The sequence below is a fragment of the Arachis hypogaea genome, chromosome 2, assembly GCF_003086295.3.
Source record: "Arachis hypogaea cultivar Tifrunner chromosome 2, arahy.Tifrunner.gnm2.J5K5, whole genome shotgun sequence".
NCBI classification, from domain to species: Eukaryota; Viridiplantae; Streptophyta; class Magnoliopsida; order Fabales; family Fabaceae; genus Arachis; species Arachis hypogaea.
This window is the reverse complement of record NC_092037.1, coordinates 101867126-101894656: the sequence shown is the minus strand read 5'-3', so window position 1 is coordinate 101894656 and position 27531 is coordinate 101867126. Positions and strand designations below refer to the sequence as shown.

General features: G+C 28.9%; 4 protein-coding genes across 4 annotated transcripts; 2 read left to right on the top strand and 2 right to left on the bottom strand.

Annotated features, from left to right (window-relative positions):
• Positions 1-454: 454 nt before the first annotated feature.
• LOC112758693 (transcription initiation factor TFIID subunit 12) lies at positions 455-2947 on the bottom strand. The gene is made up of 6 exons (XM_029290471.1): positions 2813-2947; positions 1929-2345; positions 1673-1747; positions 1221-1299; positions 1053-1138; positions 455-936 (listed from the first exon to the last, which is right to left on the bottom strand). The coding sequence occupies exons 1-6, from the start codon at positions 2945-2947 to the stop codon at positions 805-807; spliced, it is 924 nt and encodes a 307-aa protein (XP_029146304.1). The 3' UTR covers positions 455-804.
• A 4580-nt stretch (positions 2948-7527) lies between these two features.
• LOC112729981 (uncharacterized) lies at positions 7528-8247 on the top strand. Its single transcript, XM_025780108.1, has one exon. It carries the CDS (start codon positions 7528-7530, stop codon positions 8245-8247), a length of 720 nt encoding a protein of 239 aa, XP_025635893.1.
• A 4318-nt stretch (positions 8248-12565) lies between these two features.
• On the top strand, positions 12566-14314 carry LOC112758681 (zinc finger A20 and AN1 domain-containing stress-associated protein 4-like). Its single transcript, XM_025807404.2, has 2 exons — positions 12566-12711; positions 13134-14314. Exon 2 carries the CDS (start codon positions 13268-13270, stop codon positions 13796-13798), a length of 531 nt encoding a protein of 176 aa, XP_025663189.1. The 5' UTR covers positions 12566-12711; positions 13134-13267; the 3' UTR covers positions 13799-14314.
• A 767-nt stretch (positions 14315-15081) lies between these two features.
• Positions 15082-19711, bottom strand: LOC112758672 (purple acid phosphatase 22-like). Its single transcript, XM_025807396.3, has 5 exons — positions 19336-19711; positions 17887-18181; positions 16230-16798; positions 15554-15642; positions 15082-15439 (listed from the first exon to the last, which is right to left on the bottom strand). The coding sequence occupies exons 1-5, from the start codon at positions 19597-19599 to the stop codon at positions 15220-15222; spliced, it is 1437 nt and encodes a 478-aa protein (XP_025663181.2). The 5' UTR covers positions 19600-19711; the 3' UTR covers positions 15082-15219.
• Between the last annotated feature and the right edge of the window lie 7820 nt (positions 19712-27531).

The following is a 27531-nucleotide window of genomic DNA, read 5'->3' as shown; positions in this document are numbered from 1 at the left end:
ATTATTTATATATGATCTTTTCCACACAGGTTATGAGGTACGAACATTACTTTATATGAACAGAAAATCAGAAGAAACTATTCAAGATTTCAAGGTGATTTGAATGTTAAAATATTTGTTAAAAGGAGAATGTACAGATGGGGAAATGCTTACTACAAGTTAGAAGAAATCTTTTTTTTTTTTTTACTCTTGTGATAATTTGATGCCATGAAGTGGGAGAGTGGATGATGAGCATTTTAGGTAACAAATGTTGTGAAATGTTTCTAGATTCTTTTTGGGGGCATATGATGCTTACAAAAAGGAAATAAATCAAATAAATAAATACTATAAAATAAACTTTTGTGATGATTTGATTCCATGAGGTGGAAGAGTAGCGAATGATTTACGGTTTAGGTTTTAGACTTTAGAGTTTAGCTTTTGCGACGCTTCTTGGAGCAAGACACTTGGAACAAAATTACAAAAATTAGATCCAAGACATGAATTCAACGGGAACAAATCTTTTTTACAAAAGATGGGGAATTGGAAATACTCAAATGCTTCAAAGTTCATGGTGTTCCTCATGATCAAAGAAATAAAAAGCAACACTTTTCTTGCCATAATTTTGGTTGAGTAAAAGTGTAGAACCCCTTTAAAGCATTCCTAGAACTACAATTCAAGTGGCAAGATAATAATGATTATAAACGTCATTTGTGACTACAATGCACACAAGAAAACCTGCTTGGTTCAATTCAATATAAATTTTAGTTACCTTTCCGAAGGGGTTTCTCCTTGATTTTGTAATACATAAACACTCTGCACCTCTCGTCAGTTTTTAGGGTTGGGAGAGCCAAGGGCATTCAAGGGTGTCTTTGCCTGGCTACCCTTTGCGCCACCAGATGCTTTGCCAGCAGAGCCCCTAGCATGTGCTGCCTCCGCTGCTACCATTGATTTCTTCATCTGTTGAACATATAACAAATAAAAAAAAAATAATTATAATAATAATCACAACTATTCATCTAACAGGTAAAAAATATAATTACTAGATTAAAGTGAAAGAAAGAAAAAACACTTACAGCCGCTAGTCGCTCCTTGTGAATATCACTTGCAACCTGCAAAAGAAGGATAATTATTCCAGGAAGTGTCATATTCCAAGTTTTCTCTACAAAGACGAAGATGCGGAGTTAAATGTGAAATGTGCTGAAACCAAACTCTGAGCAAGAAAAAAATTTCTAATCACTAACCTAGATGTAAAAGTATGTCTTTTGCTTCCAAAGTTGTTGATTTCCGATGCTTAGCTAGCGAGCAACCAGATTTTGTTATCTATTGAAAGGATAGAAAATCATTAGTCCAAACCATAAAACTAGTATTAAGGAGAGGGAAATGAATCAAGATAAATGGATCATCTGAAAAAGACAAGATTGCTTGTGTGGTTAGTTTATTTCTATAAATATGTAATGCAAAACCAAATATCTGATCTACTTTCATATGCATATATCGTAGAAATCTTGTACAACTCCTGGTTCAAGTAAATGAGATGAAAAAATCAGCTTTATAGAGAAACCAAAGAACAATAAATAAATAAATAAATCAATAATAACAGATAGACTTAACAAATTTTATTGAATTGCAAAAATTTGGACAAAGTTTTCCAACAGTTCACTGAACACAATTGAGTTAAAGGTAATTTACTCACAGACTCTAGAAAATTTTCTGCAATATCGACAAGAATGTCTGCGACATCAGGATCCAACTTCTCGGCTGGATCGACCTGCCAATAAAGTAGAAGTGTAAATATAGGAAACAAAAGTAACACATTCATGAAACTAGGGATTGGACAGCCAAACAGATTTATAGTAAAATTATCAAAATTGAACTGCCTTGTGCCATATTGCATTCCGTAATTCAAATTTTGACTTATCCGCTGAACAAAATAGAGAAGCATTGCAGACCTGACTTACTAGCTCATGGATGCTTCTTTTGCTGAGAACACTATTACAAGGTTCATCAGTATCCACAGTAGCTAATCTACTTTGAATTCCTGGTTGAGCTGCAGCGGATTGAGCAGCCACAAGAGTTGAAGGTTTCTGATTTCCTGGGACCTGTAGCCTTGTAACCTGCTGCTGCTGAGGGACGTGTGGAGCCCTTGATGCGGGAACTTGTTGCCCAAAATGCTCCTGTGGTTGATTAGATGGCAAAGATGGTTGCGCCTGTGATGCTGTTGGTGTAGACTGCTGCTGCTGAGGAATGTGGGCCCTTTGCTGCAAGGATGCTGGTGGGTTTACTTGCTGCGGGTGCTGCCTATAAGAAGAGGTCGGCAAAGGAGGCTTCCCCTGTGGTCCAGATGACAACCACGGCTGATTAAGTGACTACATACTTTGAGGTACACTTGGAGATGGTGTTGCAGGTGTTCCCACTGATGAGGTTCTTATAAGTCCATGCCCTTGGAAGCTCTAAAGAAAACATGACAAATTGCAAAATCACTGACCAACATTATTTTTCTGTATGTTTACATACAAAGCTCAGGCATTGCAACAGAAGACATATGAAGTGAGAAATCCTCTTAAATAACATGAGTTGAAACAGCTAAAAGAGATATTCTTATTCTTAATATATAGCTATACGCACACTCACAAATCACTGTAGTAAAATATCAATCAGTTGCTTATATTTTGAAACATATCACACTCCTCAAAACCCGTTGCCACTATCTCTCTGACTAGAAAAAGCAAAAACTACCAAAACAAATAAGCGAAAAGCATACAAGCATGCTCAAAGTCATAAAATTTACTTTTACAAAGTTGCAGAGGAATGTAGCGAAAAAGCAAAGACTAACTTGCGAAACAGTAGTTGGACTATTCTGTGCAGGGGGTGGTGGTCTGAGAGATGATTGAACAGGTCTATGTTGATGTGCAGGTATCCCACCTGGCCGCATTTGTGATCCGGATCCAAGCGAACCCAACATTCCCATTCCTTGCATTGGTGGTCTCATTCACTCTCACCTAAACATTTCAAACAACTAGTGAAACAGAATGGGGCACATTTAGATCAACTTCCTAAATACGGAAAGGGGAAAAGAATCTTTTAATATAAGTAAAATGCAGGAACTCAAGCTCAAGCAACTCTATATGCTCCCAGAAAAGCAAGAGCTCATTGTTTCCTAATTCTACTTTTGTGAAATTTATCCAACTAAACTCCCCAATCTATATCCAGTGACTATTTCCCATTCTAAGTTTGATTGTTTTTCTACAAAGAGGTTGAATCAATCCTTTTGAGTGTTTAACTACCAAATAACCAAATACATTAGCCCTTAAACAGGGTTAATACGATACTGTCTCTAATTATTGAGGACTACACTTACGAGTTTTGATCTTGCCAGTGACTAGTGTATTCAAAGTTGTTCTATTCAACTACCACTCAATACTAAGTACTAACTACTCAACCAATCCTTTAACTGTTCGGTTAATAACTAACAAGCTAACTATAACTAGTTATGTGCCTATAAAATCAATAAACCAGCATTGATTTCACGAAGATTCTACACCAAAATTTCCAAACAGTTGGGGGGAAAATTGGGGCCTATACCTGAGAAGATGCATTATTGGAGGCAGATTCTCCGATGCCAACTTCGGTTCGGCCCAAACCACCGAAATGCTGACCAAAGGAAGAGGAGAATGGCGGAGGGGAAGGGCTCTGGTGGTGTGCGGGCACACCGATCGCCATGCCGCCACGCGGAGCGGCAGAAACGGACGGAGAGGCAGAGGATTGCGAAGGAGGAGGAGCAGCGGCAGAGGAATATGGAGGGAGTGACGAGAAGTGAGAGTGAGGCTGATGCTGCTGCGGCGGTTGCGGTGGCGGGTTGCGGCTGAAGGAAGGAGGAGGGTGGCGAGGTTGAGGAGGGGCTGGGGATGGTGCGAGGGGTTGGAGGTTTTGTTGGGATTTGTACGGAGCTAGGGTTTGGATTTGGGGGAGCTGAAGGAGAAGATGGAGGGAGAGACGAAGAAGGAGAAGGAGAAGGTGGAGGTTGTGATTGTGGTGGTGGTGATGGTGATGGTGATGGTGATGGTGATGGTGATGGTGATGGTTGAGGAGGTTGCGGCGGCGAGGGTTCGGCAGCGGTTGGGGCGGTAGTTGTTGGGGCTGTGGGGACCGCTGGTTGAGGATCCATGGTGGTTGATGCAGCTGCAGTTACTCGAAACCGAATTTCAAAAGCATTAAGAAAGACTATTGCCTATTGATATACCACGAAATATGAATTATTAATTCTTATTATTATTAATATTATTAATAAATAATCAAATAATTATAATTTAAATTATTTTATTTGTAGATAAAAAAATCTAAACGATAACCATGTTTGACATTATATATGCACCAAATATTCATGCAGATATTATTATATTGAGTAATTATTCCAAGATATCTTAATTTCTATCTTTATTATTCTTTCTAAAGCCCAAACTTAATTTCTATCTTTATTATGATGCGCTTTATGATTCTGTAAAAATTAAAATACACACGTTTTAATTTTTATAAAAAAGTAATTCTTATCTCTTAACATTTATATTTAAATAATTTAGACACAAAATTTATTATCATCATATAACTGTCTAATATCATTAGATTTAAATTCAAATTATTGGTATTTATTTAAAGTGAACTAACTAATAAATCAATTCAAATTATTTGACTTATTTGATTATTTCTATTTTTTAGACTTAATTTAATATTTAAATAATTAGATACCAATTTTCAGTTAAGATATAATTGGTTTAGATAATAATTCTGACAAAATTATCTTTACAAAAGATACGCTAACTTAATTGTTAAAATATACTCTATAATTTATCTAGTTAATGTATTATTTATTACTATTTTATTCGATTTGTATGAATAATAACATATATAACTAAAAATAACTAATTGTTTTATTCATTTTATCTTTTCAAATTGAAATTTAAAAAGTTGTTACAAATGAATTTAGAGTTTAAATTAAATTTTAAATTAGTTACTTTAAATTAGACACATTCATTTTTCAAAAACTCAAAATCATTAAAAAAAATTCATAAAATATTTACACCGCACGACATCTTATTTGTAGCGGTTCGGATAAACAACCCTACTAAAAATAAATTGATTCGTATTAAATACCGAGTATATATTATTAGCTCTATATATACACGATGAAATATAAATTATTATTAATATTTATAATTTAAATTATTTTATTTGTAGATAAAAAAAATCTAAATCATGTTTGACATTATAGCAACGCATAAAAAATAGTATACATGCACCAAATATGCATGCAGATATTATATTGAGTAATTATTCCACGATATCTTAATTTCTATCTTTATTATTCTTTGCCAAAGCCCAAACTCAATTGACATAGGCTTGGTTTGGTAAAGCTTTTTGAAGATGTGCTTGTACCTTTTAAAAGTTCAAGCTCTTCATTTTGTGTTTGGTAAATCAAAAAGATCATGTGCTTGTGCTTGCAGCTTTTAAAAGATCGGGGTACTTTTGAAAGCACCTAGAATAGAGCTTTTCAAAGTTGGCTTGTGCTTTTCAAAATTTAAAAGTCTAATATAACCTCATATGTTAACTAATTTTCAAATTTAATGTTTGCATTTATGTCTATTATAGTATTTTTAAATTTTAAAAGCTATTTTACCAAACAAAATTGAGGCGCCTGATTCAATACTCCTGGAAGGTTTGGAGTATTAAAACTCTTTTTAAAGAGTTAAACAAAAGTTAACGTATTTGTAGTTTTAGTATTCTTTAATTAAGAAGAGAGAGAAGAATCATCATTTAATTATTAAGGAAAGAGAAAAAAATTAACATTAAATTCTATTTGGATTAAATTTTTTGTTTTAATTTAAATTTATTTTATTTTTAAATTAATATTAAATTATTATAAAATTATGATAAAAATAAAAATTTAAAAGAATTAAAAAGATATAATACTCTTATTATTCTAAAATTTTTTTATTTAAACAAACATATTCATATTATTTTAAAATTAATATGAATAAATTAAATTTTAAATAAATATATTCATCTTATTTTAAATAAATGTTCTCATATTATTTTTTTAAAACGATTAAACATGATTTTTAAATATTTCAACAAAAGAGATAGATATATGTAATCTTTCAAATTAATAATATTAGAGTGTATATATAAATACATAATATCTGAAAAGATTAATAAATCTTATCTAAAAAATATAGTTAGAGATATTTTTTGCTTAAGATAATAAAAATAATACGAATATATTTATTTTTATTAAATTAAATTATTAATTTAAATTATATCTATCTAAATTTTAAATAAAAAATTTTAAAAATTTAAAATTAAAATATGTGAATAAAATTAGATTAATAAAAAAATATACGAATACGATTCAAATTGTATAGAAATAGGAATAAGTTTGTCAGTAAACAAATTCATTATTTTTAATGAACAAAAAAAGATAGTATATTAAATAAATTTTATGAAATAAATTATAATTTTAAATAAATAATTAAAATAAATAAAATATAAAATTATTAATTAAATAGATTTTATTAACTAATTAAATAACTTATATACTAATAGAGTATATTAAATTTTTTATAATAATTATAATTATTATTTATTAAAAATATATTTTATAAGTTGTAATTAATATATTTGTAGTTTTTCAAAAAAAAAATATTAATTGTTTATTGATTTCGTCAGTATGCATTAAATGTTAACTTAAATCAACGCAAAGTAAATTAAATTTTAAATTTTAATAATGTTTTTTTTGTTAAAATTATATGGAGTTTTAAAACTCCAAACATCAAGGGAGTATTGTAACATCCACCTTGTAACATCCACCTGCTTTATGATATCGGTAACATACGCATGTTTTAATAAAAAAAAAATAAGTCTTATCTCTTAATATTTATATTTAAAAAATTAAATACAAAATTTGTTGTCATTATATAATTGTTTAATATTATTTAGATTTGAATTCAAATTATTGATATCTATTTAAAATGAACTAACCAATAAATCAATTTAAATTGATTGACTTATTTAATTAATTCTATCTTTTTAGACTACTTAAATTTTAAATAATTAGATAATAATGTACAGTTATGATATAATTTACAAAAGATACGCCAACTTAATTGTTAAAGCATAACTTATAAATCTAATTTATCTAGTTAATGTATTATTTATTACTATTACCCGCTTTGTATGAATAATAACATATATAACTAAATATAATTAATCATTTTTTTACTAAAATAGGAGACTCGAATCCGCAACCTCTTAAATAAATATGCGAAAACTATGTCATTTGAATTATAATTCATTGACTAAATGTAATTAATCTTATTCTATTCATTTTATCCTTTTAAATTAAAATTTAAAAAGTTGTTACAAACGATTTTAGAGTTCAAATTTCAATTTTCAAATTAATTACTTTAAATTAGACACCGTCATTCTCTGCAAACTCAAAATCATAAAAAAAAAAGTTCATAGAAAACTCAAGAACAATCAAAGAATTCCAAAACAATGGAGAACAAGAGAAAGGATCAACCTTCATCAGCCTCCACCAACTACCACCACCGCCGCAATGTGAAACCGAAGCCCAATCCAGAGCCTCAAGATCCAGAAATCAGAGAATTGCAGACACTCCCTCTCTTCCCTACCGGACCATTATTCCAATCTTCACCTTCTTCCAATCATTCACAGGATCCAGAGCTTTCATCACCACCACAACCACCACCGGCACCGGCCTTCGTCGATGACCTTGACATAGTCATCACTCCTCCCTTTCCATGGGCCACTGATCGTCCGGCGAAAGTCCACACACTCCAATATCTGAAACAAAACAAGATCTTAACAATCAAAGGAGACGTTCAATGTGGAAGCTGTCGCAAAAAATTCGAAATGGAGTTCGATTTAAAGAAAAAGGCTACAGAGCATGGAAAGTTCTTGAAGGATCACAGAGCTTCCATGCATAGTCGCTGTCCAAAAGAGTGGATGAATCCGAATCCGATTGCATGCAAATTCTGCGGCCAAGAAAAAAGTGTGAAGCCTGTTATTGGAAGTTGGAAGGATCACTCCATTAATTGGTTGTTTCTTTGGTTAGGTGAGTTCATAGGGTTTTGCACTTTAGAAGATTTGAGGTATTTTTGCAAGTACAATAAATTGCATAGAACTGCAGCTAAAGATAGATTTGTTTTCAACGCTTACACTGAAATCTTCAAACAACTCATTCGAGTCGATTAGAAATCATTGTAGCATGATATGTCAAATTCACTTTAGTTTAGTTTTTAATCTTTGTTCATTTTTTTAAGATGAATGAATACTCACAATTGAGTTGAAGTTGATATTATGATGATTTAATTAAACTTGTTATATCGTTTAACAGTTTTTAATTGTATTTGAATTTTTTAATTAGGGTTTTGCTGGATGGCTAACTTTTTCAGGGCAACGAAAAGAAAAAAAAAAATAGATTAGCCTTAATTCAAATAAAATGTTTTGGTAATTTATAATTTTTTTTTTAGTTATTCTTACGTTTAGATATTCATAGAGTGTATTTGGTAAACATGTTTGAAGGAAAAAATCATAAATATCCTAAAGCTTTTTGAAGACTTCAATTTTTTGTTTGACTAATTTTCTTCTCTACAAACCCAGAAGTAATTTTGTATAATTATAAAGATTATTTCTAAGTTCACCTTTCAATTTAATTCTAAAATGTATGATTAAAAATGGAGACTAGTTGATATAATTATGAGTTTATTTCACGGTTCTAGTTATACAATTTTGACAACTATGGTCATATATATATATATATATATTTGTATTTTTTAAATTACAAACTTAAAAATATTAAGAAAATGACATGGTTAACAGAATTCACAAGTTTTTATATTAGAATTGGCCAATTTGACATGAAGCTAGTGCAAAGAAGTATGCCTTGCGAAATAGGTTAATTATGTATTTGAATCAAAATTCTTAATCAAATCGATCATTGAATTAATAGAATTAAAAATTTAATTTAAATTGAATCGAATATAATAAAATTATATATATTGTTTTATTATTTTAAACCAGTTAATCGCTTAAAAAATACCGATTTGGTCAAATTAATTGGTTCTTTAACTGAGTATTCCAATTTATTACCTATCAAATTTTGCTTGAATTAATTAATCCGATTAAACCGATTAATAGGATTCGTTTCACATAACCATAGTTGAATGGCTTAATGTAGAACTTTTGTACCACCCTTCATATAGTTGCATGTACTTAGTTAGTATTGGTTTGGATTAATTTGAGTAAAAAAAAATATAAAAAATAAAGTATTTTTATTAAATTTTAAATATATAAATGTATTTTTTGTAAAAAAATATTTTTTTGAAAATTAATAATATTTTATTAAAAAAAAAAACAGAAGCAAAGATCGTGTTAAAAAACAATTCATCTCGTAATGAAGTTAAAAATATATTTTTGCAATTAAAAAAAAAAGACCTTCCGTTGAATTATTTGTAATCAGATTAAAGAAACTTCACATGATCATTTAATAAAAAAGTACTAACTTAACCCATCATATATATTGTGTTAAATAATTATATATCATACGTGGAGATTTTTTTTTTAAATAGTGACAACACAATTTGTCAAATTGCTATTGGATGACAAATACATGAACATGCTATTTCTGGAAGAAAAATGAAAGCATATGAAATGACATGGTGGTATGGAAGACAGGGTGCGGCAAAGTTTAGGAGACGGTGGCCGACCCCAGCCCACAGAAAGAACACAACACGAGTCACAAGGTGCGGTTCCCTTTCAATTCCAAAGCCCATGATCCATCTTCATCCCTCACACATGACACATGGATCATCATGATATGCATCATAGTTGATCATATTAATATAATTTTTTATTTCTTTTATAAAACACTTGGGATTAAATTATATTATAAGAAAATTTTAAAATCTATGATATACTGATGTTTCAGTCATTTTTAATTATTAATTTTAATTATAAAAAAATATATAATATATATAATTAAGATCAATAATTAAAATTTACTAAAATATTGATGTACTTGTATATTTAAAAACTTTTTTATATTATATTTTTTGTTTATGAATATTCAAAAGGTTTAATTATTCTGATTTTTATATTTTTATTAAATTTTTAGTTTAAATTTTATATTTAAAAATTTGTAATTAAATTTTTTATTAAATTAAAAATTTCCAATTTAATATTTTTTAATTATTTTTTGTTAAAAATAAAAATTTTTGAAATATTTATTTTTGTGTTTGATATAAAATAAACTATAAAAAATTATAAAATAATATGAAATAAGTATCTAGAATTATTATTTATTTTATAAATTTTATCTAATATAAAAAATTTAATTTAAAATTTTTAAACTGTAAAGATATAAAAAAAATCAATAAAATTATAGAAACTAATAAATTAATTAAATCTATCTCAAAAACATCTTTTGTTTTTTATATAATCGTAATGTTTTTACATAAATCTATATTAAAAAGGTGTAATATGAAAATATAAATAATCAGAATCCATTAGAACTAATTAACTAAAAGTAATTTTGCTGTCAAATTACACAATAAAAGATTTTAGTATAAAAAAATAAAAAGAATTTATTAGTATTAATTTAAATATAAGATAAAAATAAAAATATTAATTATCTAAGATTTTTCTATATGATAAATTTTTAATAAATTTAAAAAATAATAGAGGTATTTATTTATAAAAATAGGAGAAATAGACACTATGTTAGAAACAGGTGTGGGTCACTACCTCAAGTGGATGCATTTGATGTGGTTCCGTTCTTCCAGCTAAGCACAACTAAACCCAAAGCCGTGGTTCCCTTTAACAACAGCAGTATTCATCGAACCTCAACCTCCTTACACTTCCATTTCTTCTTGACAATTCACTCTCACCCACCAAACCAAACAAAGTTAAGATTTGGTTTAGTAACATTTTTTAAAAAGATGTTTATATTTTTAAAAAGTATAAATTTTTTATTTTGTATTTAATAAATAAAAAATTTATGTATTTATATTTTTTATTTTTAAAAAATTAAGATATTTTTAAAAGTATTTAAGATAAAATTTTTTAAAATTAGCTTGTACTTTTTAAAATTTAAAAGTCTAATCTTATATATTAATTAATTTTTAAAATTTAATGCTTAAATTTATGTTTTTTATAATATTTTTAAATTTTAAAACTATTTTACCAAATATAATTGTTGTTAGCTTGTTATTTGTGTTTATTAAAAATTATTTTTAATTTAATTCATTAAATATAGATGCTACACTTTTTAAAAAGTCATCTTTTAAAAAATAATTTTTATAAGTTATTTTTAAAAAATAAAAATTTTATTAAACTAAGTCTAAATATACTCATAGACATTATATAATAGTAAAATTTAATTTTAATGTATTAGCAGTATAAAATATTTTTATACAGATAATTAATATAAAGGATAAATGACATGTATTAAAATTAAATTTATAATAGTAACTATGATCTGGAAATTTTCATAATAATTACATATTTGAAATTAATTTTGTATGAATAAAATGAGTTATGTCTAGAAAGATAATATTTTAAACAAAAATAAATAACTAAGAACCATCAGAGTAATAGTAACTGGTATTCCTTTCGTTATCGCAGCCTCTCTACGCGGCAGACACGGACACGCTGCAACCACTTCCATTTGTTTCTGTGTTCCAAATTACTTTGAACAATGAGAATATATTTGTTATAATAATGAATTAATTATTCAAATACTTAATTAATTATATACTTTTTCTTTTTTAACTCTGTACCAAAAAAAGTCATATATGTATAAAGAACACTACTTTTCAATTTTAATATTGAACTATGAATTGTGTTTTTCAGCTATTTTAGAATTTGATATATTTTATCATGATGTGTATTGAATATCAACAAATTATAAAATCAGATTTTTTTTAGTACACAAATTTAACTTTTAAATTTATGGTTTTAAATTTTTAATTTTTATAAGTATTTAAATTTGATTTTTAAATTTATGTTTCACTAAATTTTAACAAAAATCAGATTCTTCAATTTATATATTTACAAAATCTATAACTCAATTGTTATAAAATCTGAGAATCATATTTTTTATTAATTTTATAACTTTTACCCATCTTTAAAAAAATTAGCATATAAAGAAAAGCAGAATTTATTCTAGAAACCAAAATAAGAAGAAAAAGAAAATTGTGAATCAGAAAAAAGTTGCTGAAGTGGCGACCAAATCCATATTGAGCACCACCACAACCAGCCTGTCCCTTTCTTTCAAATAAAAATATTTTTTTTTACACTGTATAATTAAAAAAATTGCTAATAATGCATATTTTCTTCACCTCAGCATCATCAACCATTTCTTTTATTTTATCATTTCTTTTATTTTGATAAGATCAACCATTCTCTCTAGTCTCTACATCATATAAACAGAATTAAATAATACTAACACTAATAAATTAAAAATAATTATTACAATTTTGTCTAGTTTCGCCGTTTCTTCCTCCTTCTCTCATAATCCTTTTCCCACTCGGTTAATAATAATCCTTCTCCATTAAGATTCTTTCTCACACCATTCTTATTATCTTCTCCTTCTCCCTTCTCTTTCTCCACATTCTCAACCTCAATTCTCAACCTCTTCCCAAACAAAACCACAACCAGGTATCGCAATTTCCCTTTTTTCTTAAATTTATATCGTTTTTTGTTCTCTTTATTTTCTGTATTTGGTTACGGGCCACAAAATTTTCAAAAATAACCCAAAAAGAAAAAACCGTATATGGTTTTTGCAACTTGTATTTGTTTTTTCCAGTTTTTTTATACCGTATTTTTTCGTTATAACTCTTAACTATCTTTCCAATTTTTTCCATTCGATTTTCTCGGAATCCAAACTAACTCAACGTTTTCAATTGTTTTTCCTCTTCAATTCTCTCTATAAATTTCCTTCATCTTCAAGATATTTCCAACACTCCATAACCAAAATCATATTTCTAGTCTCTGAATCTCAATAAGATTTTTCAATTTTTTTCTGAATCTAAATTTTAGATAGCTAACGTTTCTTATGAACTTCTGTAAATTCCGATCAGGTTCAAAACATTCACAGCGGTTCTGATTGTGAATTTTCTCATCAAAGAAAGGAGACGAGGAAAAAATTAAAACAGAAAAAAACAAGAAAAAGCAGAAATTCGAAAAGCTCAAGCTCAGATCTAGAAACGTAACCATGGCGGAAGAACATCCATGCCAAGCTCCTGAAGGTCACAGGCTCTGTGTCAACAACTGCGGGTTTTTCGGTAGCTCAGCCACCATGAATCTCTGCTCCAAATGCTTCAGAGAACAAGAATCCGCAAAATCTACGATCGAGAACGCTCTCTCCACCGCCACAGCCACCGCAACCTCCTCCGTCGCCGCCTTTCCATCTCCGTCACCGTCCACGTCGTCTTCTCCGGCGCCAACGCCAGCCGCCGTCGAATTCTTTGTCCCTCAACCGGTTGAGCTAGAAGCTTCGAGCTCCGTAACGGTTTCTGTAACGACCAGCTCGAATCCCGGAGCTCCGATTCAGCCGAACCGTTGCGCTACATGCCGTAAACGAGTCGGGTTGACCGGGTTCAAGTGCAGGTGCGGTGTCACGTTCTGCGGGGCCCACAGGTACCCGGAAAAACACGCGTGCGCTTTCGATTTTAAGACGGTGGGAAGGGAGGAGATAGCACGTGCCAACCCCGTGATCAAGGCGGAGAAACTCGATAGGATCTGATGGGAAATATGGGAATTGTTTCTCAGCCGTTGGATCAGACGTATGGGCCTACACAAAGCAGATGGTTATTGTTGAGTAAGTCCTTCTTAGATGAGTTAATCGTGGCCGTCCACCTGGACATCCGGTGCAACTGAGAGATTTGTCGGGATGTACTATAAAAAAATATGATTATGATGTAATGATCTTATCTTTGTTGTTATTATTAAATTTTAATATTATAATAATAGCAGTTTGGTTGCTTTGCTTGCTTGGCTGTCTCGACTAGAAAGGTTGAATAAGTCATAGGTTATTTATGTGGTATTAGCTTTTGTAAAGTGTGAAAAGCAAGAAAAAAAATGAATGAAAGATTGTAGTTTCATCCACCACTACTACCACCATCTTTAGGGATTAAAAAGGTAGTTGAAAATGAGAATTTGGTGGTTTTGTTGTTGGGTCTACAAGTGGGCAAAAGCCCAGTGGAGCGTTTTGTGTTGCTTTCTATAATGAATGCGAAAGTGAAGTTATCATATTTGGCTATTTGCACGCAAGTGGCTTGTTTTTTTCATCACTTTTATATCCTTGTTAATTATGATTTATGATACAATACGATTCACAACTATGTTAGCGGTCAATGTTGGATTGAACAAAGAAGTTTAGAGAGAAAATGTTGTTGGGCTTGGGCTTGGTGGGTTAGTGCTCCCCTTTCCCAATATAGCAAAAATTTGACTGATGGTAATAAATTGGCAATGTTATTTGAACATAATCAAAATAAATATAAATTTTTTAAAAATTAATTTGTAATCAGTTACCAATAGTCAAAATTTTTGAGTCAATTTGATCAAGTGAAGAGGAATAATAAAAATATGAGATATTTAGTTAGAGTTTAAGAACATGAAGAAATGTCATCAAATATGATGTCTTGATGACTCTTTTTATGTAGAAATTTCATACTATCTGATTTGAACTTTTTATGATTTTTTGATGTATGTGTAGATTTTTTTTTATTTGTTTTTATGATTGACCTATTTTTGTATTTCCTTTTTTTTGAATCTAATGTTTTCTTTTTTATATTAGCACAAAAAAAGTGTCTTTTTTATTTTTTGAATTATTGAAAAAAAATGTAAAAATACTTGAAATACATTAATTTTTCAAATGATTGAGAAAGGAGAACTCTTCTACTTATCCCAAAAAGAAAAAAAAAGGAAGAAATTGTGTTAGTTGGGGCACACAAGGATGGTAGGATTATTCTTCAATTCTAAACTATGTATTGCTAGAATAAAAAAGAAAAAAAGAAATATGGAAAGTTATACAAGCTAAGTTTGATTATTGAAGGAAAATGGATGTGTATATACAAAATACACATAATAAATTAAGTCCTAGCTAGCTGTGTATAATACAATTAAGAGAATTAAAATTAATTACTCTTATGTGTATATATCTTTTCATAGCTCTTGATGAGCAACAAGGTGATGTTGTTGTGTGTTCCAACATTCTTTAAAGCTAATTAAGCTCTGAATCCAAACATCATCAGCTACAAAAGCATCAGAATCATTGTTGCGGTGCCATGACCAGTGTGCATGTGTTTCGTTCACTATTCTCAACCTTCCATGACCAAAGCTTGCTTCCCTATACAATGAGAGTGGACTTACCGGTTTCTTATACCTGTATTATATTCCATCAAAAATCACAATTAATTAACAACCCTATAAAAATAATCATTTGAAATTACGGAAAATTAACTTATTAATTAATCAAGAGTAGTAGCCAATATCTCACGATAATGCAAGTCCTTCACGATTTCCTCCATCTCCAATTGTCACGTACATTGGACCACATGGATCCGCATTATTGTCATAAACCCTAGTCTGTAAACAAATAATAACCCAAACATAATTTAAAGGCATTTCAACAAAATTTTTTATGGTATTAATATATATAGAATCAAGCTCCTTCGAAAAAATTAGTAAAATAAAAAAATAAGACTCTAATTATCATATCATCTTTGAGTCAAGATTGTATGAATCTCGCATAATAAAAATCACAAATTTAATGGTGAGTAACTTCTTATTTTATTAATTTCTCATTTTAAAACATTCTTTCCTACTAAATAAATATTATATGAGTTTAACTAAAGAGCTTACTCTTTTTTTGTTAATATTAGTAAATTGTATTTAAAAAATAAGTTTATAATAATAAAAAGTTTGACTATTGTTAACTAATAATTAAAAAAAATTACAAAAATTATATTTATTTTGATTATATTGAAATAACATGGTAAAAATTCAGATGAAGTCGACTTTACATAAAGTTATATCTAAGAGCCGTTGGATAAAAATTTAGTCAAATCAATCAAATCATCTAACGACTCTTAAATATCAACTTTACCTGATCTGAAGTCGACTTCACCTGAGTTTTGAGCATATGAAATATATGTATGATTATTATGACTTACAAAGCGTTCATATGCATGAACATGGCCAGCAAAGACCAAGTCAACACGAGCCTCAAAAAGCAAGACCTCCATGGATTTTCTCATGCTTTCACCTTCACCTTGATGTGCTTCATTGGTGTTATACCAAGGTGCATGCAACAACACAACCACCCATGGAGTCCTCTTCCTATCAACCTTCCCCAAGTCATCTACAAGCCACGTGTACTGCTCTGATTGGTCATCAAAATCAGTGTATGACCCCAACATAATAATATGGGTCCCAGATACCTCAAAGGAATAGTAGAGGTTTGAGTTGGACCCACTTTCTTTGTGGGGATTGGGCCATCGGGAGTTGTAGGCCTTGAAACCGGTTGGCTCGGTAATCGGTAAGATCTCAACTTCGTGGTTGCCTTGAGTGACCATCCATGGTCTCTGGCTGGCGTATGGTTCCACCAGGCGACCGAAGGAGTCCCATAGTGGTTGCTGTGTGTCAGCATAGGATAGGTCACCCGGTAATAAAAACACATCATAGTCTTTGCTGTTAACATGTTTTAAGGTTGATGCTGTCCATTCTGTTTGTCCCAAGTCACCTACATCATGCACGAAAATATTTTGTTCTCAATGTTACTCAATCCAAGTTATTTTCTTTTAAAAAAATGTTAAACATTTGAAATAATTTATAATATATTAATTGAGGTTAATTTTTATACATTTTACACTCTCATATAATATGTTTCTTTATGATCATTCACGCAGTCAATATAAAATATAATTATTTTTACTGATGTGACATTACGTGATTGAATACGTATATAAAATTACTAATAGTATATTAAAATTAAATTTATATTAATTTATCTAAATGAATCATTATCTTAGACAAAAATAGTAGCATATAGATTTTTTTTCACCAGCATATCTCGAACTTAGTAAATTAATGACTAATTTTTTGTAGAGTTAAATTTTATTTAAAAGTTTAATTAATAAATTATTGTATATATAAGATAATATTTGAATTTATGATATTTATTTAAATGGATTAAACTTATATATGACTATAGTAGTTGATTATTGTATGTAATATATAGTACTTGCCGCATCTAATTTTATGATCTGACAAATACCTTAAAGCCTTTAAAGTGTTATTATTCTTTGATGACCATATCCTATGTCCTAGCTAGTGACCTTTCTGAAATGCCAAGGCCACCTTAATTTGCTTTGGATTTAAGCAGACATTGATCACCTCCCTTCTAAGGAATCTAAATGATTAAGAATTATCGTAAAACCTTTTTTTCAAAAAAAAAAAACAAAACAAAAGAAGTTTCTTAGCTACTTAGGAGCTTAACTATTTTTTAGAGGGAACAAATTTAGGAGCTTTACTTGATAATGGAATATTTAAGTGCTTGATCTCCGAATAAAGAAAAAAAGGCTTAATTGTTATATTAACAATTATCCATGTTAAAAATAAAGAAGATGTTAAAAAATTCCATACAAAACAAAATTATTATTTCCTATGAAATCAAATTGATAAATAAAAGAATAAAAAATTATTTTCTTAAAATTATTTATATATCTCTCTATAAAAATTTAAATTTGTAAAAATAATTTTATGATCTAATAAAATACAAATAACACGATTCAAAAACAAATTAATGTGTGGATGAAGCAATTAAATTACCTACAACCGCAAATTCAATGGGGAAATTGAGTGGAGGAGTCTTGAAGGAAAACTCAGGGCCCAAACCACCACACCTATAGAAGTAATTGGTATTGGGCTTCAAAGGCCCAATAACCACATGGTGGATCTTCCCTGATTGGTACATGAAATAATTGTATGAAGTGTGTTCCCCCTTTGATTTTGCTTCATATTCTCCTCCTTGTTTTGTTCCATACTCCACCACTGATCTTGCATGCTTGTCTTCTGTTACCCATGACACTCTCATGTGATCTTTCCCCACCAATGATATGTGAACCTACAACATATATCAATATCACAATATGATGAATAATTAGGGTTCTTATTCAAGTTTGGTTTGTTCATAAATTGTTAAAGTGTATAAAAAGTGTATTGCTCTTGTTTTGTTCAATTAGGGTTTTTATTTGCCTAGATTCAAGCCTATACTAAGAATACTATTGTAATCTTTTAGTATCCTTGCTCTTTCATATAGTTTACCAATACTTTTGACTATTTAAATACTCTATCTGTTTTAAAATAACTGTTGTTTCCACTTTTGAATTTTATTAAAAAATCAATGTTTATTATTTAGATACACTAATTTTTAAATAAACCTAAAAAGTAAAAGAGACAGTTATTTTAAAACGGAAAAAAAAATATTTTCGGTCTTTTAATTAAAATTTGAAAAATACGTAATTTGATTAATTTTATTTAAACATTATTCATTAGAATACTGTCTTCATCCTCTCACTTTTATGAAATATTATAATAAAAAATAAAATAAAAATATTTAATGTATTGTGTAAAGTCCATATTTATTAAAAAAAAAGAAGAGACATATTGATTTCTCATGTTGATATATTTATGACTTCACAATCAATCAAAATCTTATTTAATTTGATGGGAAATAAGACAACAGCTATAATTAGACTAGAAGTGAGGCAAACTGAGTCGAGCTAAATTAAGTTCAAGTTCAACTAAAAAAAATTAAGCTTGATTCACGACTCGCCTTATTAATAATCGAGCTTATTTTATAAGTTCAAGTTTGGTTCAACGAAAGCTCATGAGTTAGCTCAAATAATAGAAACATAATCTATAAATTATAACTTATATATATAACTTATATATATATTATAAAAAATCAATTTTATATATTATTTATTTATATAAAAAAAATCCGATCCTAACTGGAAATACACTTCTTACTTTAGACATATAAATCAATCTTTTGACATATGCAAACTTTTGCCAAGAGGTAAGAGATAGAAAAAATTTAACAAACTTACACAATTAATATAGTAACACATGTCAAAAATTGATATACATACATGCATAAAGTACTAAAAACTATAATTCTCACCCAAGGGAGCAAAAAAAATGCATGAAATTGGAGAGACACATGAAATGTTGATTAATTATCGTTTATGATTTTAACAATAAATTAAAACCAACCTGTTGAGGTTCAGAATCTGAGCGTTCATGAGGAGTGAAAATAAATTGACCAGAAGGTTGGCGAGAAAAAGATTTCTCCTGTGATTTTATGATCTGTGGGAATAATAATAAAAGGAAGGAAAATAATTGAAGGAGAAGAGAATTATTATTCCTAATCATTTTGTTGTTTTGGCCTTCCATTTTGTTTAACCAATTCTTTCTCTTCAATTTGTATGTATATATATAAGGTTGTAGTAGTCTTGTATTAGTGATACAAGGTATCATCAAATTAATAAAATAATGTAACTGAAAATTGAGTTTAATTTGTGTGGAGGGTGTGTGATTGCAATGGCGTCAAGCAATTTCCAATTTGAAAAAAAAAATGGTGAAATGAGTTGGATAATCTTACAGCAAAGATCAATAATCCTCATTGGGTTACTATTCTTTGCTTCTCTTCCACGCACACATAACATTATGTGATGCATGCCAATCAATGCCAACGATGATGTTCTTCTTTTGCTGTAAATTAAACCCTAACTTTTAATGCAAGGAGATTAATAAAATATAAGGAATAAATGACCCTTTGTATCCATAAAAGATGAAAATACTGACATATGTACCCACACTAAATCGAAATTAAACTTGTACCAATGCGAGATGCCTTCCATGTGACAAAAGTACCTTATCTTTGGAGGATTGGAGTGACATGCAGGGTACTTTTGTCACACGGAAGGCATCTTGCGTGGGTATAAGTTTAGTTTCGATTTAATATGAATACATATGTCAGCGTTTTTATCTTTTATAAGTATAAATGACCATTTATTTAAATATAAATATACCAAAATAAAACAGGAATATGATTTATTCCAAAGTATTAGGTTATGTAATAATTTATCATTTTTAAATAAGTTATAATGAATATAACTAGGAAATTAATTAATTTTCAGTTAATATCAATTATTTTTTATTTTTAAATTTAAATTTTAAATAACAGATTATAAAAAAACTTAGAGTTAAAAAATTAATTTTATGATAAAAAAATACTGACTAATATTAACTAATTAAAAATTAATTTTATATATTTATTAATGTATATTAGCCACGGTTTTAACCGTCGCTAAAATATAATTCTTTTATATAGTGATAGTTTGTGTTAGTTATTTTTTTTTAATTAGTTACTTGATTAGCTTAAGTAGCAATAGCACATGTACAAAAAGACTGTAAAATATTGTATTTAAGATCATGTTACGTATCATGTAAACAAAGACTTTGGAAATTCTATGTTAATTAACATAATCTCAACAAGATCGTTATTTATTTTGTTGGAATATCCATATATCTTTCCGAATATACTTCAAGAAATAAATAACCGGAAAAACACATGGTTATTCAGAAAGAGACTAAGAGCTAGAGTAGAAAATTGTCCATTTTAATATATTTAGAATATTGATATATTAAAATCTTGAGTTCACATTTTGAAAAGGAGAATATTGTTGCACAAATTATTTTTTTTTTGTTGTTGGTATTCTTTCACCTGATAGATAAAAAATTAATTCGTTGTAAATTTGAATTTCATTTAAAAATTTGTTGGTAGTCAATAGATTACTATAAGCGCAAAACGATATTCGAATTTTCAACACTTGTTTAAATGAACTAATAAACTAATTATTAGACGAATCCAATTTAAACAAAACTATATCTGATAACAAATAATGTTTTTTCTTCGGTATGTATTACCAATAATGAATAGGTATATTGGTATAGACATGGTTGTGTACAAAACAAAAACCTAATAATTTGTCATGACATTTAATTTTTGGTAAAAGCCCAAATACAACTTATAGCATAAAGGTGAGGTCTAATCATCTTGAACAAAAAATGCCAGACCAAAAAGGAAATTTTGAACAAAAAAAAAAAACCCTCTCAACATAGATGAGATATCCAAGACTGCAATAGTGTATTTTTTAATCAATATAGGTTGATCGAGTAGTCAGTTCACTCGTCTGTTTAAATTTTAAACAAATATTAGAAATTTAAATTCTGTCTTGTGTGTACAACAATCTTTTGGTCAGACTCTCAAATAGAGTTAAGATATGCGATAGATTAGTCCTTAGTCTGTTAGATAACAATAAAGTGTATTTTTTTGAAAGTCTAACTTATATTCTCTTTAATCTATTATTCATAAAAAAATAATATATAACAAATATTACTGTGCACGAAGTTATATTTAATTTATTGTTCACAGGGTAAATTTAAAGGTGATTGTATGATTTGACATAAAATAAATGATAAAGTGTGACATATAAATTAAGTAAATGTTCTCTCATCCTCTCCAATAATATTATATTAAAATGAGTTGACTTCAACAAAAAGATGATATATACACTATTTCTCTGTTCTTTTTGGATAGAGAGCAATTAACATATCTCAAAGCATTAATTAGCAAATGGCATATCAATCCCTTTAAACAATGAAGAATGAAGCATTATTATTATTGAACCCTAAAATATAAAACATGAAGCATCACTACTCATCTCATTAATTATTCTCATCAATATAGTTACTGTTTCTAGTTGATAAAGCATAATTCCCCTGCTTCCCTATTAGTAATACTATGCCATTCATTCATTCATAGCTATCTAGGGTTGCAATAATAATTTCCCATGTGGTAATTAATTAAAGGCATTTTTGTTCCTTTCTTTATGCATCCTAAAACACTAGTAAATTTCCTTTTAGTACTATAACGATGTTGTTTTGCAAATAAGTCAAATATATATTATTATTATTGTTGTTGTTCTTCAATTTGTTTTTGTTATTGAGCATTATTTAACTGTTGATGTGACATTAAATCTTTTTGAGTTGACAACTAGTTTACTCTACCAAATATAATTGGATAAAAATGTAACATTATAATCTGCATTGGACCCCTTTCATTGATGATTATGGACGAAAGCATAATAATATTAAAAGGGTGAATCATTTTTATTAAAGAGAGGTGATTTTCTCTTCCTCCTCCTCATATGCATGGCTTATATATATATATATAATATATAATGGAGGATATTATTTAATTATTACAACAATCTATGGCATCAATATACTTCAATAGAAAAGCATTGGTAATATTTATTTTAGATGCAATAATTTATAAATATATATATATTTTTTTCATTTGGAAACTCCTACCATGGTCGTTTCTAGGATACTTTAATTCCAAAGACTTCTTGTATATAGTATATACCCTTATTAATTGGTGGTGAACTAGCATAGGGACAACATTTTCAAAGAAGCAAGAATATTCTCTTGAAATAAATAAACATGGTAAAAAGTCCCACATCAACTATAATTATTTAGGGCATGGATAAGCCTATCCATATACAGATAATCTATAAACACAATAATAAAAGAGTTTAATTTTAATATATTTAAAATATATTATTTATATAGTAATATGAGAAATATTTTATTTAAATTATTAATGTATTAAAAAATTAAATTTTAACAAAAATTCAAACTTATAATCTTACATATACTAATATTTTTTAATTTTTTAGCCATGTTATATACGCTATAAAATCAACCAATTTGACTTGATATAATAGTTAGTTTACAAGTTCACTTAAGTAAGTCTTGCGGTTTTGAATCTTGTCTTATGCATGCAACAGTCTATTGAAATTTCAATCCGCGACAGATTAATTTTTGACCTATCAAACTAAAGAATATCATAGAAAAACAAAAAATATATACTATCAGATAATTCGGGTATACCATTCAAAATTTAATTAGGCTACTATTCAAAATTTTTACCATTAGACTACTCATAATGATTTAGTAATTAGGCTTTTTTTGTAACATCTTTATTATTAGAATGTCACGTTTTCAACTGCACTACTTTGATAGAGCAAATATTATGATGACTTCCATTTTCATATATATAATAATAATAAAATAGGAGTCTTTAACTCGAAATCGTATCGCTGTTTTCTTTGGAAAACCGAAATTACTTTTTTCTTTCGTTCTACAAGCATGCATACATACAATACCAATCACAATACTTCACACACACACACATACAAAAATCCTTTAAACAAGTAACTTACAAACATTAATCATCATTACAATGATGACTCGTATCTTTCTTTACAAAAATATAAATCTCAAATAATAAGGCGAGGCAAAAGACATCTACAATAATACAACCATAAAGTATAGAAATCACGGTATAAGCTTCCTCGTCCGCTTCTTAAAAAGAGAAGTCTGTAGGGGGTGAGAACCTAACCACATGGTCTCAACAGAAAGTTTAGAATTGTCATAAGAGAATATGTGTAAAAAAAAGAATGGATTTCAACCGCAGTGATTATCGCTCGCCTTATGAATCTTTTCAAAAACCAACAGTTACTTATTCAAAATCCAAATTCATACTTCCATTAACTCTATGCTGAATCAGTTTGACCTTTCATACTTTACCAAGCTTTAACCATAAATCAATCACGGCCTCCAGCCCATCACATAATCAATTACGACCCCTGGCCCAAGCAAAATCAATCAACACACAAATCACCACAAGTCAATGCGCGTATCAATCTTTACCAACTTACCAAATTACGGCCTCTGCCCTAGCCAGTCACGGTCTCTGGTCCAAATAATCAAATTTTGGCCTCTGGCCCACATCAATATTAATTCTCGGCCTCCAACCCAAAGTAATATCAAATCTTAACCTCTGACCCAACATATAATCAATTATATGCCACCACACTCCAAACTAACAAGTCACAAACTCAAGTAATCAAATAGACAAACAGACAGTCACACATAGAGAACAAGTAAGGCAAATAGTACAATTAGCAATTAACAAGATGTCAATTAGGCAAGTCAAGTTAAACCCAAAAAAATGCAAACAAATGCAGTATGTTGTATTACTGTCCTACTGGCCATGAGCTCACATGTCGGTTAAAATGTCAGAATCTGACACATTCGGTAGTTAATTCGAACATTGTCTCTAGATTGCACATCCCAAGAGGAATACAAACGAAGGATAGTGTCTTTCTACATCGAAGGAGTGTGCCTTTTCACCTTGCCACCCGAGAGAGATGTTGGAAAAATAATACGAAGGAGAGTGCCTTTTCACATCGAAGGAGTGTGCCTTTTCACCTTTCCAACATTTACACCACAACAATAGAGGAAATCCTCCATCCTCAACTTTCCTATCCATGAGCAGTACAAAATCACTGTCCTCACAACATCAATCATAATCTCATTGTATTCACAATCACAATCAAACTCAATTCATAATCATAGTCATTACTAATCAATCTTAATATTCTTCTCATTCACTTTGATATGTCATTCTTTAATTAATCATTTTAGGGACTAACTAAATTCAACTTTCAAGCTTCTCAGATTCAACTTAAAGTACTCCTAAAATTCTCACCCTTTACCTTATAATTATTGAAACTCACAAATCAATTCTCCGAATTAACAAAATCATAAATATTCTAGTTTTCTTTAACTGAATTATCAAACTAACTTCAATAATCAATTCCTTTAAATTCATTTAAAATTTTCAAAAACATAACTCTTAATTAGAATTAATTGAATAAAACTCACTTTCAGTTCAACCAAAAAATTACTTTTATCCAGAAATTTAGCGCATTAAAAAATAAACTATTTTTAAATTTATTTTTTAAAAAGACAAGTTAAATTCTCAATTTTTACTCAACTAAAAACTTCAAACTAACTTCAAGACCTTTCAAGTTTCATATAGAAAACTCAGTTTAATTCATTAAAATTCAACCCCAATGTATATAAAGTCTTAAAACAGTTCAAAATTCATACAAGAGTTACATGGGTCAAAAAGTTGGTTGGATATGCTAAAATAGTTAAAATTAATATTTTTTCAAAAATATGACAGTCGTGCATACGCATGCCTCGTGCGTACGCACGAGTTAAATTTTGCGCATACGCATGGGACGCGAACAAAAAAATTCAATTCTATAAAGCAGGCTTTGCGTACGCATGAGTCATGCGTATGCAAGACCCTAATTTCTGTAACTTCTGCAGAATTCAGTTCTAAATCTCAATTTTTCAAAACTCATAACTTTTGGTACAAAACTTATTTTTCACCTGTTCTTAGACTGTTTTGAAGATCATTTAACTAGCTTTAATTTAAGATAGATTTCACTCAATTTCATACTCCGAGCGCCAAATTATGACCAATCAAAGTTGGTCAAAAATCTATTTTTAGTAAATTTCACACGATGCTCATTTTGACCAATTTTTAAAATCCAATTCAATTTCAAACCATTCTAAACCTAGTCAACCCAATTCTAACTCGTTTAGCACATTTCATCAAACATACCCATTGACAATAACAATACATAACACTTCTCAATTCATCCAAAACTCATTAATTTAACAATCAATTCACACATGATAATCACCACTTACCATGATTTATCAAATAGGAGATTTCTCACCTTATTCTGGCCTTAGGTCCAAACTCTCATATCAAACATCATTCAACTCAATTTCATAGCTCATCACAAAGCATTCCAAATCACAACATTTATTTACTAATCAAACATACATTCTCAACTATTGTCAAACACAATATTTACACTAATTCATCATTCAAACACATCATCAATCATACATACCAATTCATGAGACTCACATAATCATTAAAAATATAATTTTTATATCGATTTCGATTTATAACAATCCTTGGTAATAAAATAGTTTAAAAAAAAACTCCTACTTTGTTGCCGGCGGTTTCCAATCTCTTGAACTTCCTTTACCATCCAACCCGAGTCTCAACTAAAGCTCTACATTGCAAATCAATCTCCCAATCATCTTAATTTAGTCTAATAATACCAAATTTCATACATTTCATCATAGGGTTTCACATATGATGGGATAAATCAACGGAAGAACGTCCTCTTACATTTTCTAACGAAAATTTGGACAAAAATTTCGCTAGAACGTAAGATTAATTCTCTCCTAAACATCAAAATCACCGTTCATTCAATATCTCAAACCCAAACTCAGAATCGGAAGCAAACTAAGAACTAGAGATGGGTACTTAAAATTACTCACCATAAAAGTTAGATAAAAATAAAGAGGAAGTTGAGAACGACGCGTACCTACAAACAATTTATCAATCAGACATACGGTTTGAAAGTTGTGAGCAATTGAAAATGGTGATAAATAATAAAAAAGAGTTTGCTCCCACTTATCTTCTCTCTAACCATCCCTCTCACTCAAAAAGAGAAAGAAATGAATTGAAATAGGTTGAGTGAAGAATTTATGTATCATGGATTTAGGCTCAGTTGGGTTCATTTGCAATTTTGAGCTCGTTGATCCTATCTTAAACCAAAAGCTTTAAAATAAGTGTTCAAACTTTTATTTTAAATATTTTTTTTTGTTTTTTATAAAACAAAATTCAAAATTTTAAATAATTCATATTTTAATTTATTTTAAAATCCGGGCATCTCCCTCCCCCTTTCCTATTCATTGGTTTAATATAGGACTTTATTTTTTCTAACAAATTTCAACTTATAAATTGCTTAGTCTTATAGTTATAGAAAGTATTCAAGATTGTGATGCATAGATTAATCCTTTGTTGTACTATAAATGCGGCTCATGTCTTAAAGAAGGAAAGAAAGCGTGCCTTATATCTGAAAAGGCTAAATCTAGGTGAGAACAAGACAAAATTTTGTTTTTACCTAAAATATGCAAAATTAAAAAAATACAAAAAACATATAGAAAATTATCTTTCATTTTATTTTTAAAAGAACTTATAGATAGTTCATCTACAAATGTAACAAACTCTCTTTTCTACACATGCAACCAAGTTGGTAGTTTGTTTACAAAGAAAATATAAGATGAAAGTTTTGAGTAAAGAGAATTTTTTGTGATCCTCTCATTATTCATACTTATTTACTTTAGCAAAATAATTTAATCCAATAAATATTCTCTTATATATTAAATTTGATTTGGTAATGACAATTTAAAAACCAAAAGCACATAAAAAAGTAATAATTAAGAATCTTAATTTATCATTTTAATTATATTTTTAATATTTGAATAAATAAAAGTTTTAAATATTTAAAAAAATATTTAAAACTTTTTTATTTAAAATTAAAAAAAATAAATTATAACTCTCAATCATTTTTCATTCATAAATATTCAAATGATAAATTTACTTAAGGATCTTAG

Excerpts from the sequence above, each read along its gene's own strand:
- LOC112758693 (XM_029290471.1), bottom strand. The coding sequence starts at position 2,947 with ATGGGAATGTTGGGTTCGCTTGGATCCGGATCACAAATGCGGCCAGGT. Across the intron at positions 1,748-1,928 it reads TCCATGAGCTAGTAAGTCAG|GTCGATCCAGCCGAGAAGTT; the intron begins GTCTGCAATGCT and ends CTTTATTGGCAG. Across the intron at positions 1,139-1,220 it reads AGACATACTTTTACATCTAG|AGAAAACTTGGAATATGACA; the intron begins GTTAGTGATTAG and ends TCGTCTTTGTAG.
- LOC112729981 (XM_025780108.1), top strand. The coding sequence starts at position 7,528 with ATGGAGAACAAGAGAAAGGATCAACCTTCATCAGCCTCCACCAACTAC.
- LOC112758681 (XM_025807404.2), top strand. The coding sequence starts at position 13,268 with ATGGCGGAAGAACATCCATGCCAAGCTCCTGAAGGTCACAGGCTCTGT.
- LOC112758672 (XM_025807396.3), bottom strand. The coding sequence starts at position 19,599 with ATGATACCTTGTATCACTAATACAAGACTACTACAACCTTATATATAT. Across the intron at positions 18,182-19,335 it reads CAGATTCTGAACCTCAACAG|GTTCACATATCATTGGTGGG; the intron begins GTTGGTTTTAAT and ends TATATGTTGTAG. Across the intron at positions 16,799-17,886 it reads CATTGAATTTGCGGTTGTAG|GTGACTTGGGACAAACAGAA; the intron begins GTAATTTAATTG and ends TGCATGATGTAG.